Genomic DNA, 22,203 nt, shown 5'->3' on the forward strand with positions numbered 1-22,203 from the left:
CTGACCCGCACCCCGGCCGCCGCCGAGCTGCTGAATAAAACGTTTCAGCATCAACAGCAACAGCCAAATGGCAGTGCCGCTGCTCCAAATGCAGCATTGAATCAATTCCAACAGCAATTGCAGGCATTGCCGCCCAATATCATTCAACAGCTGCAAACCTTGCAATATCAAATGCAACAACATCAGCAACAGCAACAACATCAACACCAACAACAGCACCAGCAGCACCAACAACAGCAACAGCATCCATCTCAGCCGCCACCAGCGCAACATCATCCAACTCATCAGCAACCGCCGTCATCGGCGCAACAACAACAACAACAGCAGCCACAGCCATTGTTGACTGCACATCAGCAACAGCAACTGCATGGACAATTTCAGCAACAACAACAAAAAGCGCTCCAGCAATTTCAGCAGAGTTTGCGTTACTTCCCAACGGCAGCTCCAACTCAACCGACCGCTGCACCACCACCAACAGCTGCAGGCAATAAAGGGGTGAGCGCTGCTTCCACGCAGCCTCCAACGCAAACACCACCATCGACTGCTGTCGGTAATCAGCTAAAAGCCCCTAATTTGCCGCCAAGCACTCAAATAACACCGTTGCCAGTTAACGCCGCTCCAGTGAGTATTATTGGTGGTGCAGCACAACAGTCCATCAAAAACTCTGCTAGCAGCGCTCCAGTTACCACGGCAACATCGGCTGCTCTGTCCAGCGCTGCCGGCGGCGGTAGCGGCAGCAATGCTGCCTCTACAGGGGGTGCCAAGCCGGTACCCACCCCCTCCATTTCGTTGCTGCCCGCAAAAGCTGGCACTTCAACTGCTGCACCAACTGCCGCACACCAACAAAGCAAATTTGGTGCTGGTAAAACTTCACCTGTGGTAAGCGCCATACCACCACCATTCCCCACACACTTCCAGAAGCCGCAAGCTATCGTCTCAAGCGCCAATACAGCTACTACCAACATAACACCGATAGGTAAGGCCGGCGCAGTGCCAACTGGTGCAGCAGCAATGGCAATTAGCGTTGCAGGTGCATCTGGAGCAACCAAGCCACCACAGCAGAGCGCAAATCCTGTACCGCTTACAAAACAAGCATCCCCTGCGCCACCTCCCACTTCGCAATTGGGAGCAGCCAGTAGCGCAGCTACGACTTCTTCAACTTCAACGCCGCCTGCTGCGGCAGTGGCTGCACCCAAAAGTGTAACAGCGGTCGGTACAGAACAAATTGTCGCAGCACAGAAAGCTACAAATTCAACAGCAGCCTCACCTGTGGGGCCAGGTGTCAATGCTACACGAATTTCTGCCGCAGAGAAGAACGCCAAGCCGGCAACGTCGGAAATAGTAGAAGAAGCTAAAAGCGCTGAAACGGTGGGCAATGCTCCTGCCAAAGCGAAAGAGGAACAAAGTGCAGACAACACTGCGAAACCATCTGCAGTCGACACAAAAACTGATGGGGCAGCAGGCAAAGGGGAAGATGCTAAAGCCCTGAAGCCCGCTGATGCTGAAAGTCCGGCCGAGAAATTAAATGCACCTGCTGGCGATGTAAAAGTGTCAACGAATGTTGCAAGTGGTTCTGATGTTGGCGGTGACGCAAAACCGGAGCAAAGCAAGCCACCAACTGCTAAGGGACATGAACGTAGTGAAATTGCTGCTCCAAAAATCGACCCTGAAAACAAAGGGGTGGAGGAAAATAAGGTAATTAAGAAGAAAAAGTGCAAAATAACTTTAAAACCATTGAATATTCACGAGTGTTTATAACCGAACGCCCTTGCGCATAAGGGCATTACTTTGTTGAGGTAACGCAACGCTTATTTGTAACAACCTAACGTTATCGAGATATACGGAGCTATCCGATTTATACTGGAAGCCACGTAAATGCTATCACTGAATTAGAAAAGCAAAGAATAAACTTTGCATGGATTAATTCGTAGCTATTCGGATGCAGTGATCGCATTTTCCAAAATTTGACGAAAATCGGACTAGGTTGGATAAAACGATAGCCACTATACTATGTACATATCGCACGATTAATAATATAGAGATGTAATTCAAAATTTACGTTTTTGGAGATTTCATCATAAAATTAATGAGCTTGATAAAGAGAATATGTTCAGTTGAAGTTTTGAAAAAATTCTATATATTACACTGGATCACAAATCAGTGTTTTTTTTTTTTTTTGTTCTACGAATGCCCCTATTCATTTCCCATGTAGCATCGCCCGCTGATTCCGAAAATCGAATTAATTTTTTATTCTAGGGGTAAGTTTTTGAGATATTTTCAATTTACCGTTATTCAGCTTAAAACAAAAAAAAGTGGTTCCACTTAACCACGTATATCTTACGAACTAATTTAACAATTTGAATACCAATTACGGAAAATGAAAGCTAACAAAATTCTCAATAATCCGTATATACATCATCTGATACTTCCTGACAAATAAATAAAAAATTATCAAACTTTAACAGGGACAAATTTTAAAATAACAGATTCTGTGTAAATGCAATTGTGGTTAAGTCTGTTCTGTTATATACAAATGAAGTTAATAACGAAGAAAATCCAGGGATAAATAACGAAGTAATGACAGGTCAAATGAAAACGCGCAAAGATTTTTAGTATGAAAAATGAGCACGAAAGAATGTTACTCATACGCCATACACACCTGAGTAACTTGCTTTTCTGTTGATATTTCATCGTTAGTATTTTTATTTTTTTTTTGTAAAGGAACAGACATTCCATACAATCAAAAAAAAAATTACAAAAAATCGGTAATTTTTTTATTTTTCCCCTCTTAAAGTTAGAACTTGTTTCAATATTTTCATAAAAAAAACAAAAAAAAAATTTGAAGAGATTTATCAATTTCTCACAAACTATCAGGCTTACTATACCGGTTTATGGAGAATTTTGTTGGCTTTCATTTGCCCTACTTCGTATTACGATTGTTAGATTGGTTGGTGAGATATATTTACGTGATTAAGTGGAACTATTTTTTGTTATTTAGCGGAATAACGGTAAATTGAAAATATCTCGACAACTTATCCATAGAATAAAAAAAGGAATTTTCGGAATCAGCGGGCTATTTACATAGTCATTGCATAGTGGCATCCATTGAATATTTTTGCTGTACATTTTATGAATTCATTCGACACCTCAGACTTTTTTATGTGTTATATTCAAAGAACTGATCGGCAGTGCATGTTTTTTCTTTCAGAATGAGAATAAGTCCGGACCAACACCAGTGTCAACGACAAAGGTAATAAACCTTGCACCAGCTGAAGAGCCACCCGTTTTGAAGTTGACAACAAAAGAGTTAGAGATTGGCAGCAAGAAACAAGCCGTTAGTGCTAAAAAAGATCTCGAAGAAAAGAATGAAGACAAGATTAAAGAGGTCACTGAACAGAAGAATAGAGCTATAGAGAAAATAGATATCACAAAGCCAAAATCGGCTGATACGGCTGGGAAAAATTCCCCAGATACTGTAGAAAACAAATCTTCACACGTAGAGAATAATGAAGCTGCATGCGCTGTAAATGTCTCGAAAAATTTAGCTTCTACTGCAACAGATATAAAATCAAAAGCCGATCCTGTACCAGCAGCGGAGGGAGATAAGCGTCAATCTGGTAAATCTGCCGCCGCTGATAAACCCAAAGAAGAAAAAACTAAGATTACAAAGTCAGAAAAGGTTTCAGCGACAGTCCCTACAGCAACTTCATCTGCAGCCGAACAGCCAACTCAAAGCAACAGCAACAATCACACCATTGCAAAGAGCACAAAATCAAAAGTCGCGGAAACCGCTCCAGACTCAACAAATTCGATATCAGAGGCAACCTCCACCCCAGCTAAGCGCTCAGGACGACAAATAAAAACGGTAGCAAAATCTACGGAGAAGGCAACTATTGAAAAGAGCGAAAAAGTATCTAGTAGCAGTCGATCTAGAAAGTTAAAGAGTGGTATAAGTAGCAGCAGCAGCAATAGTAGCACTGTAGTCGATGTGCCAGCCTCACCGGCCACGCCCAAGCTCGAGCAAGCGCCCAGTACTAGCGCTAGCGACCGCAAAAGTTCTCGTCATCGCCTTAAGACCATTCCCTTTCAAAGTCCATTGCCTGAGCTGGCATACATCACAAAGCTGTCGGCTAGCGAAGCCTCTAACTCACCAAAACCCATGTCTACGGAAGACAAGCTAATTGTATTCTACAAAAATGAATATATGGCGGTGCGCAACGCTGAAGGCACATTCTACTTGTGTCAAACGATGCAAAATGTTTATCGCACTTCGCCCCGTATCAGCATCCGTTGGCTATCCGAGGATCCAAATAACAGTGGCATTTATATACCTGATTTTTATGACCACACCGATATTGAGTGCGTATTGACGACGGTCGAACTTAAACGTGTTGATAAGGGTCATCTCAGCTTGCCAAAGAAGGAACAAGCGCGCATAGAAAGCATACTCAAGAAGGCTATTGACGTAGAAAAGGGTCTTGTGCCAAGACCTGAGCTCACAGAGGAAAATCCCGACGGCCGTAAGTAGATAGTATATAAACTATGTTCATTAAATGAAACAGCTTGTTTTTATTTTTCAGTGGATATATCATTGTACAAAGATGAATCTCAGATTGAAAAGAAATCGGCGACAGGTGTAACACCTACAACCACACGTAAATCACGTCGTAGCGGTAACAGCTTTGGTACACCAACTACTGCTAGGTCCAGTACAAGCGCCTCATTCGCTGCGTCTGCATCGAAAGCACGCAAACGCAGTCGGGCAAGCATTGCTGGCGCATCAGCTGGTGACCATGGTGTCAAATCTTCAGCTAAGAAAAGAAAATTAGCCGGCAAGCGTAAATCGAAATCAAAGAAGACTACAACCACTGATGAAGAGAACGAGAGCACCGATGATTCCGATGCCGAATATAAACCAAATCAAAAGAACACAGGTGGTGCTTCGAAGGCGTCACCACGCGCACAACGTTCACCACTGGCAAGGGCTAGAGCGGCTTCGCCAATTAGCTCGACAACAGCACGAACCAAAAGCATGCCTGAAAAAGTTTGTTTACTTAAACGAAAATGACTCATGTTTGAAAAATTTTTAATAACATATATGTAAATATTCTCCTACAGTCGACTTCAACGGCGAGCAGTCGGGGCGAACGCGCGAATAAGCGTAAGGCAGCCGCAGACGACACAACGCCGACTGCGGAAAATGCACCAACCCCAGTAAAGAAGACTGGCGGCAGCGCAACTTCAGCTGCTGGGGCTTCAACAGCGACACCAAATGCCTCTAAATTAGCAAACACAAAAAGTAAAAGTACGAGTGGGCATTCAAAATTTTGTTATTAAGTTGAAACTATTAAATTTATATGTATATACAGTATCTGCAGATGGTGCAATCGAGGCGAACAACAGCACATCGATTGTGAAGAAGATCAGCGCAGCAACAGCAGGAGAGAAAACTGACGTGGTCAGCAGCACGACAAACGCTAGCAATGCAGCAGAGAGCACAGCCGCGATCTCCGGAAGTAGTAGCGAAAATGGTAGTAGCTCTAACAATCGACCGACCAGAAGTCGAAAATAGGAATTATAAGAAGCTAGATGAGAGATGATGTAATTTATGTGTAGTAGCGATATGCAGTTTCCTCATTCCCCAATAATCTAAACATTAGAAAAGCTCACAAAACACACATGAAAATATTAATGATACGCATAGTGGCACTTGGACAGAGGAATAACATTAGAAAATGTTGGATTATAAAATACCTTGACAACAAAGATCACGCTAGCAATATTTTTAACCAGAAACCGTTCGAACAAAATGTACATTAGTTGTAGAATGTATGTAAACAGTTTGACCCATATTCAAAGAAATCATGCATGTGCAAGAATGTAAAAAAGGAGGTACACTTAAATATTGTAGATTTGCATTGCCAATATTTTTTTTTTATATAAATATTTTCTTCTAGTAAGTTCTAATTCGGCAAATTAGTAAGGGGATGGATATTCGAGGCTATTAATGAAACCATCGTAGTCCAATTTTTCGTGAAATCTACGAAAATTCTACGGCATTTGGGCTTCTTCGCGTTACAATTATAACCGTTGTGTGGCTCGAAAATCTAACAACGTTTGTATCACCGTGTTGCAAATTGTTAATCATAGCTTATATCAGCACTTATTTTGTGGCTCTAAACGTTTTTTTTTTAGGATTCAGTAATTGCTTAAAGTGGTCTCACACAATATGTGTTTGCATCTGTAAATGTAACTTTTTGGTATATATGTAATTGCATCTATTTCCCAAATTCACACAGTATTTATTTAACTACATATTTGAAATTGACGTTGTTGGTAAACGAAATAAACCAAAAACAGATGTCAGATATAATTAGAAACATTTATGTTTCGTATGTACGTGCATCCGCCTTGTACAGAAACAAATCTTAGTTGGTTTTATGCGGTCGTATGTCTGCATTTCTATATGTAAAATATGACATTTAAACATGCAAATACATATCGCGTAAGACCACTTTTAATCGAACATTCCTCAAGAAATCGGGCCACGGTGGTTTCAGCCATAGCGCCGATTTTCAAACACACAAACTTTTCAGTTCATTACCAACTTGCCAATAAAGATGGCTTAAGAAAAAAAAATGTTGGTATATAATATTTCGAAACTTTCTACACTGACCGCAAATAAGAGTGTGAAATGAAAGTGTATATTTTTTTTTTTTTATTTTACATAATTCATGGATCTGCTTGGCTTGAATTTTTTTGTGTACTTGTGTACTTGTATACTTTATATTTACTATTTTGTTTGTTTGTATTTCCTTTTGTTTGCAATTAGTGCTTAATGGTTTATTCGTAGTTGTAATTCTATTGTTTAGTCTTTATTTTTGTATTTGGAACTAAAAAAGCTATGATAATTATTGGTATATGAAAATTATTTCTTATACATATTTACATATGTATGAAAGTTTTGTTTCAGTAGCAAAATACAATCCGTGAAACTCTTCGAATGCTAAAGGGGACAACTAAAAACGACACTTTTTGTTGTAATAGCATAAAACATTCGCCGAGCATTTTTGGGAGTTGTAGCTGAAGTAAGTGTCTTTTACCAGAATATTCCGGCAAAACAACACCGAATATCATGGGAGTGTAACAACTTGCATTGAACATTTATTTAAAAAAAGGCGATTACGGCTTGAAAGTTGTAGCTACAAGCTCCCGAAGTTTACTTATATTCTGAGCTACACCACATAAACAAGTACGATTTTCGCAGAGAGTACATATGTATTTTAATTTTATAACTAAACAATTTATTTAGAAGTAAAAAGTAGTCGTAGCAGCATAATATGAAGCAACAATATATAAACTACTCTACATCTTATATCAAATATTATGAAACACGAAAATGCATAAATGTGTTAGCTATTCAAAGGTAAATGAGAATGCATTAAGGCAATATCTATGCGGCGGTAAAATATCAAAATAAAACATTAAACTAATGCAGGGAAGGAATCAATATACATTTGTGTGCATAATAAATGTACTATGTAATTCCCATTAAGAAAATTAAGAAATAAAAAGCTATATTAAAGTACATCGCACGTATGTATATGATATGATGTTAAATTGGTTTTGGAGTAAATGGAAAAAGTAAGGGCTCAGCAAATGAGTCACGAAAGGCAAAGTGTTGTGTAGTGGAAGTGCATAGTTATTTAGTAAACTGTAAGCGAACCAGTTCAAGTAAGAAACTAAAGCATAAATTATACTAAACTAGCCATTCAAATATTATCAATAAATCAATAATGTATATTGTAATGTTTCGAAATATACACACGTAGGCATAGGTATATTCTTATGCACTTTGAAATTGTATGGTAAAAATGGCTAACCATGACAAGAATAAAATATTAAGAATGCAGATAAATTTTTATTTTTTTGTTCAACAAAAACAGAGGTTTGACGTGTTGAAAATTGCATTTCTTTTGTAAGAAATTTATATATGAAAATAGGCAGAAAGTATAAATAGGAAAATATCAAAAAAATAAAAATAAAATAAAAATAAACATTAACATAGCAATTACAAATAAGAAGAAGAGCAATTAAGTAAGAACACAAAATCTATCCTTTACATTATCAGCCGTAACAACACGCCAATGCAATTTTCATTAAACTAGGTTTTAGCATATAAAATTTCAAACGTATACACAAATATGCATACATATTAAAAGTAAATTAATTAAAATTTAACACAACATTTTGCGTGGCGCAATAAACAAAGCAAATAAATGCATACGTACAGAGTAATAAAAGCACACACATAAATTATAACCAACAATGGTCGCGTTATTAAACCAAAATATACATACATACATGCATAAATTAATAAAAAAATATATATACATACCACATAAAAATGTAGAGCGAGGCATACAAACATAGCCTGGATCAAATAGAGTAAAAAAACGGCAAATTATAAATAATAAAAAATAAATAAATGTATGTTGGTGTCTAAAACTCCATGAATTTACTGAGGAAAGAAAACCCTACTATCACGCGCCGCGTCAGCTATGTATGTTTTTCTTCATTTTAATAAGAATAATTCTCTAAGGATATTGCTGGCTGCTTTAGAAACTACAAACGTAAAAAAACGCTGCAATATGTTTATAGAGGACTTTAGGTAACACAAAATAGCGCAGGTATAAAACCAACTGCAAGAAAAATACATAGATGTAAAAAATGCAAAAATAATAGCAACATCGTGGATAGCAGTTATAAGGTACACAATGTCAGTTGGTGGTTGCAAGGCAATTTGATGTTAAAATAGCTCTACCATCGCGCAACACAGGTGACGTGTGCAGACGTGTATTAATAAGCCTTGCAATTTGGCACCATGACGACTCGTTAACAGCCTCTGCACAAGCAGTGAACGAACAGCCGTAACAAACCCAAGGGCAAAAGTAAAAGTGCGTGCAAAATTATTAAAGGAAACATTTTATATAGAGCAAAAACCATCTTTAAAATTATGGAAGATAAAAATAATACAATAAAATAAATGAAATTTAAATGATTAAATAAGTAAATACATAATTCATACGGGAAAGCAGCGTTACCCACACTAAACATAAAATACATCTTATTCTCCTTGGTTTTAGTGTTTAGTTGTTTCCTTTTAAGGATATTCGAGCATATTCAGACAGAATTTAATTAATAATGAATATAAATTCTAGTACATACGGGAAAAATGCTACAGAAATCTTTAAAACACCATTAAAAAATATTGAAAAAAGATATATGCATACAATTTAATTTACCATTTAAGTTTATGATATAAGGAACTAAAACAAAAAGGAATAAAATTCATTTTGAAATTCAATAAAAAGTATGAACAAATGTATGTTCTTTTCAACATAGCGAATTAATTGTGTGGAACTGGCGAGGAGATTTAAAAAATACTACATTTTTACCGCGCCTTTTTGCGATTTGAAGCTTTAAAACGATAATATTTCATGCGAAAAGCAAGGCTATAAGGTCTCAGAGTGAAAACACCAAAGCGAAGCGAGCTTCTGCATTCGTTTTTGTGCGTTCAGTGTGAACGATGGATTGCGACGAAGAGTTTTTTACCTCGATTGGTGTATTTAGCACTTTTTTTAAAAGAAAATTGCTCTTCAATGATATTCATTATTTCATTAGAAATAATTCACTTTAATAAAATTAAATCGTTCACCTTTTCTCTTTATTAAAAACAAAGCTCTTGTTCGCGTTTCCAAATATTGTGGTGCCAATAAAATTTCAACAAACAAGGCGTCATCTAAGGATCTACCGTTATATGGGCCGTACAACACCGGCAAGATTAACTTAAGCTTCCCCGTGACTTTGCCTGCCACTGGCGAATGATAGCCGATAAGGAACTTATACATACGTTCCCACGACAGTCGACCCGTACGTAACAGGAACGACCTAGATTTATATCTGGCCAAGGACTGTAACTCCAGCAACACTCCCCAAAAACTCTTTGGTGAATTCGTATGCTGCTACAACAACAACAACAACAACAGACCTAAGTGTACTAAAATTCGCATTACAGATGGCAACTGTCGGCTACCGAGTCTAGTAGAGCAATTTTCTATTTCTAGCTTATGACGATTTCTTTTGTTTGTTTACATAAATTGTTAAAAACATTGCGTCGCCTGGGTAAAAGGTTGTCGTAAGTAAGCGCCATTTTGACGATTTTTAGTCCTAGATGTAGTTATATATTTTGAAATAAGGTCTTTCGATTGGTGTTATCAGTTTTTAGATATCTCCTTTAGTTTCCGAGACTACAATTTTTTCGATAATTTAGTAAAAATTTAGTTTGTGATGCAGTCATTTTAAGCTAATCAATATCTTAGAAATTGTTTTCTCCATTTTTGTATATCTCCTTTAGTTTCCGAGATATTGAGTAAAAAGTGTTGTTAATTTAATAGAAATTTTCATCACATTTTGTCGTATTTCATACAAAGTGGCTGCCAAATTGTGGACAAATGGCGCTTACGACAAAATTTTACTAAAGAAAATCCATCATAAACTCAAAACTAAATAACAATAAACATCGAAAATTAAATAATTTAAGAGTTTTGTGAACTAGTAACATTTTCACGTCCCCGTCTACCCGTCCACGTCCGGTGGTTGTGTGCCTAGAACGGCATTCACAGGGCGGGAGTCTACATAACTTGAGACTGATTCCCTGTGAAGGCCGTTCAGGGCCTGTCGGTAGGTTGACGGGTCCAGAGGTTGTTTGATAAACCTCTGGACTTCGTCAGTCAGTGCCTAAAGATACCTCCTGACGTGCCGTGGCGAGGGCTCTTCCGCTAGCCGCTGGGATGGCCACGTCTGTGGGTCCCAACAAGGAACTGCTTGCAGAGCATTATGTTATGCTCCTTTACTGGAGCATCTGGGCCTCGTCATGTAGGTGGTGTTGGGGCGTCATCAGGAGGCATCCTGTCGCTGTTCGTAATGCCGTGTTTTGGCAGGTCTGTAGCTTCATCCACTGCGTCCTGCTAGTCCCCGGCGACCATACGGGCGCTGCATAGTTTAGAACCGGCCGGCCAATTGCCTTGTATGTTTCTAACAACGTTTCTTGATCTTTGTCCCAAGTGCTGCCGGCCAGCGACTTAAGGACATTGTTGCGGCTCTGTACTTTGTTGATAATTGCGGTTTTATGCGCCGAGAAGGAAAGCAGACTGACGAAGGTAACTCCGAGGATGTTCGGGTTATTCACCGTCGGTATTGTTACGCCATCGACGTGAATACCCAGTTGCAGTCTGCCCTTCGTCCAGGTGGTGAAAAGGGTTGCCGAGGATTTCGCAGGGGATAGGGCAAGGCTCCTTGCAGTGAAGAAGCGAGAAAGTTCGGCGAGGTAACCGTTAACCTTCGAGCACAAGTCATCAATTCCATTTCCATTTCCCAGACGCCATGATCGAACAATGTTCAGCATAGGAGACTATATTAACACCCTCTGGTGGATGAGGAAGCTTTGAGATGTAATAATTAAACAGTAGCGGGGACAGGACACCACCCGGTAGTACCCCCTGTTTAATTTTACGTGGCTTGCTAGTTTTGTCTGAAAATTACTGACGAGTGTCGACCACTCAGGTAATTCGCCGACCACCGTTTGAGTCCCTGTGGGAGTGTTGAGGCCTCTATATCTTCTAGTAGCGTTGAATGACTGACAGTGTCGAGCGCCTTGGACAGGTCCAACGCTACTAGAATTGTTCTCTCACAGGGGCCGTTTCGGTATAGGCCACGAGTTATCTGAGTGTTTCTGGCGTTAAGTGCTGTTGTTNTGTTCTCTCACAGGGGCCGTTTCGGTATAGGCCACGAGTTATCTGAGTGTTTCTGGCGTTAAGTGCTGTTGTTGTGCTATGCACTTTACGGAACCCATGTTGATGCTCGCTGGGGTCAGGTGGTTCGTAGAATACGGGAGCAGCAGGGCCTCGAGTGTCTTCGCTCCCGGGAAAAGGAGGGTTATCGGGCGATAAGACTCTCCTTTATTGGCTGGTTTCCCCGGTTTGAGCAGTGGGACCACTCTCCCCATTTTCCAGATGTCTGGAATGACGAGAGTGGCCGCAGACAGATTGAGGACCTCCGTTAGGTACGCTGCTCCCGCGGACCCAAATTTTTCAGCATCAACATGCATATTCCGTCGGGTCCAATGGCTTTGGAAGCTTTCGCCTTCCCGATGGCTACCCTTACCTCACCGCTGGTGAAAACAAGAGGCGCGCTGGGTTTTAGCATTTTGTGCAGCCTTCTGGTCACTCGACGTTTGGCTTTATCCACCAGAGGATGCAGAATGAACTGCCGGCTAAAATAGCTCGCGCATTTCGACTCTGTCGTCACGCTTCGTCGGGTTGGACAACGACCTCACGGTTGACCAAAGCTTGCTCACATCAGAGGCGAAGTTGCAGGTCTTCAAACGCTCTTCCCATTTCTTCCGCTTATGTACGTTCACAAGTTGCCGAATCTCCGAATTGAGATCCCTGATACGGGGATTTTCGGGGTCGGCCTGACGAAGGTTGTCGCCGCTTCAGCAGGAAAGTTCGGACGTGGGTCCTTAATACATCCTGCTGTGATGAAGCGAGCTGCAGCAGCGGTAACAACCCTGCGGAACTTACGTTCACCTACATGAACGTCGGTTGGTATGGGCAGTGCAGTGAATGCGCCCTCAGTAACATCAGTGAAGACTTTCCAGTCAGCTTTGGAAAAGTTGACATAAGTCCGGTGATCCACGGAAGTAAAGTCGGCAGGTTTATCAGTCGAGATGAATATGGGCAGATGGTCTGGTGCTAGGGTCAGCATAGCTCGCCATGATATGCTGTTTATCAGACCAGCGCTGACAATTGTTAGATCTGGCGAGCTGCGGCAGCTGCCCATAATCCTGGTGGGTGCGTTCCCCTACGATCATTTGCCATGCTTGAGTGCCAAAGTGCGTGGTGAGCATTAAAGTCACCAACTACCATACGGTTTTCACCTCTGAGTAGCGCACCTATTTCAGGGTGATATCCTGCCGGGCAGCTGGTGGACAGGGGGTATGTATACGTTAAATATTTCGAGCTCAACATCGCCTGACCGGATAGCAATACCCTGACATTCTAGGATGGTATCCCTGCGGTCGATATCTGCTTCAATACGACGATACTGCACGATGTGGTGGTTGATGAACGCTAAACCTCCACCATTATCTCTTGGCCCACAGCTATTAATATTCCATGCCTTCCCATAAAGACAGTTATCTCCTCGATCTTGCTCTGGAGTCAGTTACAGTTAAATTGTAGCACCTTTGTGTGCCTTGGGAGACCAATTGTGATGTGTGGTGTTAAAGAGTTGGGAGTAGGGATGCGACGGGGCAGCAGCGCAGGGGCCCACATAGTCACTCGTCCAATTTCGCATGTTGCGAAGTCCTGAGCACGCCCTAAAGTGGCACCAGCCGAGGCAAGAGTTGCACTTGACTGATGTCACGTTACGGTATATTCTAGACTGACAAACAGAGCTGATTGTCGGAGGGACTAGGCTAGATTTTTTTTCAAATTTTAAAAACTTCATACAAATTGCCTAAGAGGTCAACTTTGACAGTTGTTTTATTGATGCTCTGTTGCTGACTTTCAACTCGAAATCTACTGAAATGTTGCAAACTTCATACCATGATAAAACGTTCTTTCTTTTTCAAATTGACAACGAAATCAAAAAAAGTACGAGTAAAAAAGTGGTAAAGTAGGGTGCGTTCAGAAATGCATGAAACCAAAGCATCAGTTTCTTTTATTTCTAAAATTTGGTGGAAAGACCAATACGCGCAGGGACGGTCTAATAACGAATTGGAACTTATTTGCTTAAATAAGGTATATTCATCAATGATAGTTTAGTAATAAAAGAGACTGATGCTTTGGCTTGATGCATTTCTGAACACACCCGTAATGTAGTATATCGTTACCTTAATTTACAAAGGACCTAACCAACTCTTTTTCGAAACTGCATTTTTCATCGATTTTGGTAGAATGTACTAAAATACACTCTAAATAAAAATTTTAAAGTGTTAGTACCAAAAATGACGGAGTTACATGCAACTTTTTAAAAAGCCCTACCAGTTTTTGATGCTCTTTTTATAAGGTTTTTTTTTCTCCTGTAAAATAAAAAATTGGTTGGTTAAGGCCTTTGTTAATTTAGGTAACGATATTTCGCTTATAGTAGGAGTATGTGTTGAACAATATTTAGGCTTGTATTGTGACTTGCGCAGGGAACGGTTTGAAGAACTTGTGCAAGTGTACACTCTTACTCCTATACCTAAACAAAAGCGTTGGGTGAAGTGTTTTCTGACGCCTGGCGTTAACGCCGATGTGCCATTACCAGATATAACACCAACAATAAGCGTTCCCATGACAGTCGGGTCTAAGTAACGGGAACGACCCAGGTTTACATCTAACCAAGGACTGTCATTCCAACAACACCGTTCCCACGACAGTCGGATCTACGTAACCGGAAAGACCCAGATTTATATCTGGCCAAGGACTGTCACTCCAACACTCCCCAAAAACCCTTTGAGGAACTTGTATGCTGCTACAACAACAACATTCCATCAACACTCCGCAAAAGGTATTTGGGGAATTTGTAAGCTGTTACATCAACAACAAGATAGATTTGTTTGTGTGAAATACAAAAATGACAGTTGCGCCGTTATCTGCAGCCAACTTCATTTCCCAATGCCCTGTCAAAATACGATTTTCCAACCGCTCAGCGTTGCTGCCGAACTCAAAGGTATGAGCATTTTTTAACAGCCAGACAACGCCGACGCTTTTATATAGGTACCGTTGTCAATCCACATTTTAAGTGTGTGTCCCTTCGCAAGTCCCAATACCTGCCTTATGCAGACCTTAAAATTACATGTCATAAAAAGCTCCACTCAATTCCAAGTGCAACAGGCTCTACCTATATATGTGCATATCGTCACTTAATTCAAAAAGGCCCTAGCCAAGAGTTTTTTTCGAAACCAAACCACAGAAAATTTGAAAGTATTAGTACCAAAAACAACAGAGTTTTGGCATTTTTTTTAAAACGCCTTATACGTATGCATGATTTGATTTCTACAAGCTTTTTTATGTTTTTTGCTTCTGTAAAAGAAAAATAAAATTTTGCTTGCGACTTTGTGAATTAAGCCAACGATATGTAGATTAAGCCATTGTAATATATGAACATATTTAGAAGTAATCAATAAATTACCTTAATTTTTGTTGATTTCGCTCAACCAATTATTTATTTTCTCTTTAAACGCCATCGTACTGCAGCAACTTTTGTACATTATTTTTATTTATCAATATTAGAATAAGCCATTTCGTATGTGAATTTGTTTAAACTTAGCTAAGTTGTTGATGATGTTGTCCATCCCCTTGCCCATCATTTGAAGTCGCAATATTCATCGAATTGTTGAACTCATTCGCTACATTTTCAAACTCATCTGGCCCAGCCTCCGCGTCATGAAATTCTTCATCCACGTTATGAATGCCCAGCTCTTTCAGTATACCACGCAAGCGTCGAATCTCACGTTGCGCATCGTCCAACTCGTGCTCCATATTTCCAATAACTTCAGCCGGTATAGGTTTATCACCCAATTCCTCCCGTATGAAATCCAAAGGATTTTCTGGCTTCACGTTCGCTTGTAATAGTTTGTGCAATATTTCGTTCATTTTAGATGTTATACCACACTCGCGCAAATATGCGTGTCGCATATCTTTTTTCGCTTCAGATGAGAGTTCTTCATTTAAAAACACATCCATAATTTTACTATTTTGAATAAAATAAATTAAAAACTTTTATGACCGAAGATAGAAAAAAATTAATTGGGTGAGGTTAAAATTTAACGAAAATAACTGTATATCTTTGACAACTTGTAAACTGTCAAATATGGGCAAGAATAGCAGAGAACGTATATTTATAGAGAAGGTCCAAGAACTGTGAATGCCACATTTTTCGAGCCAACTAAACTGGCCAGAGAACGTATATTTACAGAGAACGTATATTTATAGAGAAGGTCCAAGAACTGTGAATGCCACATTTTTCGAGCCAACTAAACTGGCGAAGCGCATTTTAAGAGCGACAAATATTTGGAATACTTAACAGCGAAAGCAAAATACAAAGCAGAAAAGAAGAATGTTAACAGAGCTAAATCTCACGAGAGCATTTGGAATGTTAATTAAATATGAATATTGATAATTTTTGTGTTATTTTGGGAAAATTTTCAAATAGAAAACCCAAGTAAAAAAAATTAAATTTTTTTTTTTAAATATAAATATACGTTCTCTGGGGCGCATTTTCTGTGTGAACTAATTTCTGCCAGAAATTTTGGGGTGCAGTCGGCCAAATATACCACACGTCGACGAGTGCACCACTCGACCGACGGTGTCGGTAGNGCAGTCGGCCAAATATACCACACGTCGACGAGTGCACCACTCGACCGACGGTGTCGGTAGAGAAGTGTCGGCTGCCACCATACCAAAAATTTTTCCGTGCCACCACACTTTGAGCAAATTTACCATAGTTCAAAGCAAAATGAAAAAATAAGAACGAAAAAGGAAAGAGGAACAGAAATATAATAAGCATTAGGCAGAGGGGTGCTTGCGGAGGCCCGCGCGTGATTGTGTCGGATCAAAACAAACTCTTACTGTCGTCCCTAAATTGGCGCGCCAAGCGTTGGGTTTTCTAGCGCCAACGAGTGTCAGCGCGCGCTATACCCAAATCAACACGTCGTCAATTTTGACGTTTTCTCAGGTCCTCTCGTTTTTATTCTCGTTTCCTTTTTCTCTTCTTTGTCCGTTCTCTTTATCTTCGTCTTCTGCATCCAACTTCAGCACGTAACGCCCTGTCAAAAATGAAAATTCCATTTGCTCGGCGTTAGCGCCGCGTTATTGTGGGATGCTTCATACAAATTGTATGGGCATGAGGATTTTTGACAGTTGCTTGGCGCTTGACGCGCCAATTTAGGGATGGCAGTAAATAAAAATGGAAGTCAGAACGACAAGTGTTGTGTAAGAAGCGGGAAACGGGGAAAGGAGCGGGCTTTTGTACATTTGCTTGCTTGCCGAAAATATGATATTTGCGTGAAATCGATTAGCTGATTGTTGCAAATTGATTTTTGCAAACATGTATGAATTTTTCTATTTCAGCTAAGTTGATAAGATTTTCTATGGCATTTTTTTGACTCGTCGACGAGTGGTATATTTGGCCGACTACACCCCAAAATTTCTGGCAGCAATTAGTTCACACAGAAAATGCGCCTTCTCATTTATAAACGTTCTCTGACCATACCAAAGTTTTTCAGTTCCACTACACATGTATATATGTGCATATACATACATAAACATACATACATACCCAGTAGGAAAAGGTAATCTATAGGAATGCAAAAAGTGATGGAGTAAGGGGCTATAACCTACGCACGAAAAGATGCAAGAATTTCTCCACAGCGATGTCATACGATAGTAACGTGTCGCATGACGCTTTACGAAACTATAAATACATATAATCTAACAAAAAAAAATAAAAATAAAAAATAAAGGCCGTGCCACATGTTTTGAACCTGTAACCAACAACACGGCAGTCGAGCACGCATCCATTCGGCTACAGCAGCTGTTGAGAAAACGTGAACAAAAAACGTACTTGAGTTAGTTTTCAAACTTTTTGCTTTGTTTGTCGCTTCAAAGCTATACATCATCCGCTCGCTTACATTGGAATGCATCTTTTCTTTGAACCGTAGTTATTATTAATCTTTTCTTGGTTGAAAAAGGTAATGGATTCCTATTTTCCCACTGGGTATATATGTATACGTCGAGTAATGGTGGGTCTAACACTTACCTCAAAAATCCTAGGCATGGCCAAACTATATAAAAATAATACAAATTGGTATATACTTTTACACACTACACATGATTAATTTATTTATTATTATGGTAACATTCTATTGACATGGTATGAACTCGCAACCGTTTAGTTGTTTACTTCAGTTATGTTCGTGTGCCTTTGCAGCTTTCATTATTTCTTGAGGAAAGAGTGAGGCAACAGGCTGTGCGTTATCAAAAATGTCAAAATTCCTTGGACACACACGCGAAATAATGGCAATTTTTTCTTGACCGTTTTCTTAAGAGCTGGATACTAAGCTTTTATGGTAAAACTTTGTGTGCATTTACAAAATTTTAACGTTACTACTTTCATAAGAATCGAGTTTGTCATAATTAAAATTTATATAAAGGTGTGTATGTATAATCTATAAACTAACAAATGAAGTCCCGTCAAGTTTCTACTTTCCTTCCTTATTATTTATGTGTATACATTTTAGTAATCATACATGGCGTGCTTAGCTTTGGTGTTAAATAAAAATTAGTCCGTTTTATAGTGTATTTGATTTATAACTATTAAAGCAAACTTTAGTACATTATTCTATTTATAATAATAATAAAGTGAAGTACATTAAGGGCCGGTTACTCAATGTCTGGTTAACACTAATCTCCGGTTAAGCATAGTTATCGACGTTACCGACTCCGTTATATGCATGGAGTCGAAGTCGTCGATAACGATGTTTAACCGCAGATTAGTGTTAACCAGACATTGAGTAACCGGCCCTTAATAGAAAATGTGTTTACTTGCTTACGACTTGTTAATATGTCAATATTATTCTTTTGAAAAACTTATACATACAAACCAAATTATCTATATAATGTCTGTGTGTGTGTGTGTGTTCGCAACTGCCTGGTTACAGGATGCTCTGGTTTTGTGCTTATATTTTTTATTCAGTTTACAGCAATAAAATAGACATAGACCAGTGAATAATAAAACTGGCTCACAGCAAAAATGTTTACTATGCAATTAGTATGTAGAATTCCTCGGTGCTTCCGAAAATCGAGTTAATTTTTTTCTATAGATAAGTTTTCGTGATATTTTAAATTTACCGTAATTCAGCGTAAAACAGTGCTTCACTTTGTCCGTATGTACATATGTATATCTTACGAGCCAATGAAATATCTCGTATGTCTTAAAACATAGCAAATGAAAGTTAACAAAAATCTTCATAAACCGTATGGAAATTACTTTCCGATAAGCCTGAAGATTTGTGAGAGATAAATTAATAGTTCCAGATTTTTTGTATTTTTGATAAAAAAAATTAAAAAAAAAATCAAACTTTAACAAGGAAAAAATTTAAAAAATTACAGATTCCGTGTAAATTTATTGCATTCGAGTTAGATAAAAAGCAAGCTACTAATGAAGAAAATCGATGTATAAATAAAGAAATAAAGAGTGGTCAAATGAAAATGCGCAACGATTTTTTGCATGAAAAGTGAGCAATAAAGAATGTTACTCATACGCCATGATCACCTGAATAACCCTATTTTCTGATCCTTGCGCATTTTCATTTGACCACTCATTGCTTTCTTAATTATTCATTTCTTCTTTGGTAGCTTAATTTTTTCGTAAAGGGACAGGCTTTCATACAACATAAAAAATGGACAAAAAAATCGTTATTTTCTTTCATCTGCTAAAATTTTAATTTTTTTAATTTACCATCAAAAAAACAAAAAATTTCGAATGATTAAATAATTTCTCAGCAACTATTAGCCCTATCGAAAAATGATGCACAACGGGTTATGGAGAATTTTATTAGATTCCATTTGCCGTATTTCATATTCAAATTGTTAAATTTGTAAATCGTAAGATATACGTAAACTGCAAATATCCCGAAAACTGGTCCATAGTTAACTTAATTTTCGGAATCACCGAGCAATTCTATATACGAGTTAGATAGTGACATCCGGTGAAACAAAAAAAAAAAAAAACTTCTGATCCAATGTAATTTTTAAACAGGTTACCAAATAACCAGGAACCGGAATAGCGTTTAGACATGAGTACAAGCAAATATAAATGGATTGTATAATATGTACATACATAAACGTAATGTTCAGCAAATATCAATTAATACTATAGCCCCAAACATATATATACATACGTATATCGCTGCTTACCACTGGCAATCACACCTACCTAATACTATAGACCTAAACAATAATGAAAATTAATTTAGCTAAAATGAAAATTAACTGTTCCATTAGAGATCTGTCAAAAATCTCCATTTCGCATACATTTTACATACATACATATATTTTCATTACATTTTTTGTATGATCTTTAAACATTTATGTTTTCTTTAATCATTGCGTTATTTTTTTCTTGTTTTGTTTTGTAAAGTAATCCACATAAGAATATTTATTATGTTTGATGTTATTGTGTTTATTGTTGTTGTTGTCATTGAATATTCCTTAAATATGTCTCGAATAAAGCATTGCCCAGTATTTGCTGGCATTACGTTCCACCACTACATAATGCAAACAAACATAAATATAAACACACTACATATGAATGAGTGATCTCCCAGTGGGAAAAGGTAATATCTGCTGTTCAATTCAGAATTTATGACACCAAAAGAGTCCCAAATGAGCCAGTCTGGTTGACTGGTTTCAAAATCATATTTGTAACAAAAGGAAGACTCATTTTAGACTCATAAATTTTGAACACTCAAAAATTGTTTAAAGGGCTAAAATTAAAACAAATACATACATCATCTACTCACTCTGTCAGAAGAATTAACCCACACTGACGAATTTTGTATTTTTTTTTTTGACTTCTCAGAGTACACACCAAACTCGGTAAAGCTCTACCCATAATTGCAGCGGACGACGGTAAAGCATCTGGTCATTTGTTTGATAAAACATGAATTTATGTGAAAATATATTTGTAATATTTCAATGCACTTAAGTCATGACAGCGGCCGCCGAGCTGAGCACCTCCGTTTGGTAGTACCAAGGTTCGATACCTGGTCTGAGCATATACATATGTATATGAGTTCCTTTTATTTGTTTCGACGATAAGAGTTATAACCCAACATTTATTTTTTTACGTTGCTTGATAACAGTTGTTGCCCAATGTTTATTTTCTACGTTGCTTGATAACAGTTATTGTCCGATGTTTATTTTTACGTTGTCTGATAAGAGTTATTTTACACTCTCACTTTTATTTCCATCATCTTTATCTTATTCCCCATTCCCAAATAAACGTCGGAAAATAACTGTTATCTAATTAGTAACATAAAAAATAAGCGTTGGGTTATAAGCCTTGTCGACGTAATAAAAAACAATTTTGTCATCTAATAACTGTTATGAAACAACGTATTTGCGATAAAGCTTATAACTGTTATGTCCCTCCTTTAAGTTTTTTTTTTATAGTTTTGTCCATAGCTACTGGGCAACACGATATTGCATTTGACTCTCAAATTCCTCAAAACCTACAGTTTGAGAAACGCTGGACAAATCTAAAAAAAATAAGTCATTAGTTATTAAAAAAGATAATAACCTAAAATGGTGCTTGATTTTTTATGATAAATGAACATATATTATATTTAACGTATTCTACATTAAACATAACCTCAAAAATGATGGGCACATGTGTATACATACAATACATACTTGTATTTGTGAACGCTTATTCATAAATATGTATCTAAATTTCAGCTTTTATGGTTGATTGTGTCTTCCTTTGAGTACTAGTTAGATATATAATAACTAAAATTGTCTTTATCTTCTTCATTCTTAAATAAATTTTAGCTGATGTGTATCTTAGCTTTTGCAATTAAAAATACAAACAAATTAAAAAGTATTGTTGCTTAAATTGTCTAATAGAAAAGAATTTCGTCGCTACCACCGAAATTTTACGGCTGAGAATAGAGTACACAACCCTTACTGTAAAGAGATGATTGTTTATGAAAACATATCCTTAAAAGGGAACAATTTTAGAACTTATTGATAAATACAATTTTAGAACTTATTGATGTATACAAAAAGAGGCTAATACATACATATTTGTCTAGATCCCATATTTGCTGCTGCTATACTTTAACTATGTTGATAATGGTCCTATATTTTTTAAAGATACAATCACTCGCAGGTTAGCATTAACTAATTCAACAATAGTTTACAAATAATGTTTTTTCAACAATTTACTTGATGCTATGATAGTCGCAAAGATCATTTTCCTTAGTATTGTAGATAGTATTTATTTTAGTACATATGTACATATGTATGTATGTATGTATGTACGAAGTTTAAATAGGTCTTCTTTGTATTGTATTCTGTTCGTTTTGTACAT

The 22,203-nt window shown here is 38.0% G+C and overlaps 2 protein-coding genes across 2 annotated transcripts; one reads left to right on the forward strand and one right to left on the reverse strand.

Moving 5' to 3' along the window:
* Positions 1–6: 6 nt before the first annotated feature.
* On the forward strand, positions 7–8,052 carry LOC108369968 (mucin-5AC-like; the record flags this gene model as incomplete). The annotated part of the gene is made up of 5 exons (XM_017625199.1): positions 7–1,695; positions 3,209–4,520; positions 4,581–5,044; positions 5,119–5,299; positions 5,370–8,052. Coding segments are annotated over 5 exons (3,849 nt in total), but the record flags the coding sequence as incomplete, so codon positions are not given.
* A 7,322-nt stretch (positions 8,053–15,374) lies between these two features.
* Positions 15,375–15,820, reverse strand: LOC108369967 (uncharacterized). Its single transcript, XM_017625198.1, has one exon. The coding sequence runs from the start codon at positions 15,792–15,794 to the stop codon at positions 15,375–15,377; it is 420 nt and encodes a 139-aa protein (XP_017480687.1). The 5' UTR covers positions 15,795–15,820.
* Between the last annotated feature and the right edge of the window lie 6,383 nt (positions 15,821–22,203).

Source organism: Rhagoletis zephyria, unplaced genomic scaffold, assembly GCF_001687245.7.
Source record: "Rhagoletis zephyria isolate East Lansing unplaced genomic scaffold, Rhagoletis_zephyria_1.1 Rzeph_scaffold_03933, whole genome shotgun sequence".
Classification (NCBI taxonomy): Eukaryota; Metazoa; Arthropoda; class Insecta; order Diptera; family Tephritidae; genus Rhagoletis; species Rhagoletis zephyria.

Coding starts and splice junctions, on each gene's coding strand:
- LOC108369967 (XM_017625198.1), bottom strand. CDS start 15,794: ATGGATGTGTTTTTAAATGAAGAACTCTCATCTGAAGCGAAAAAAGAT.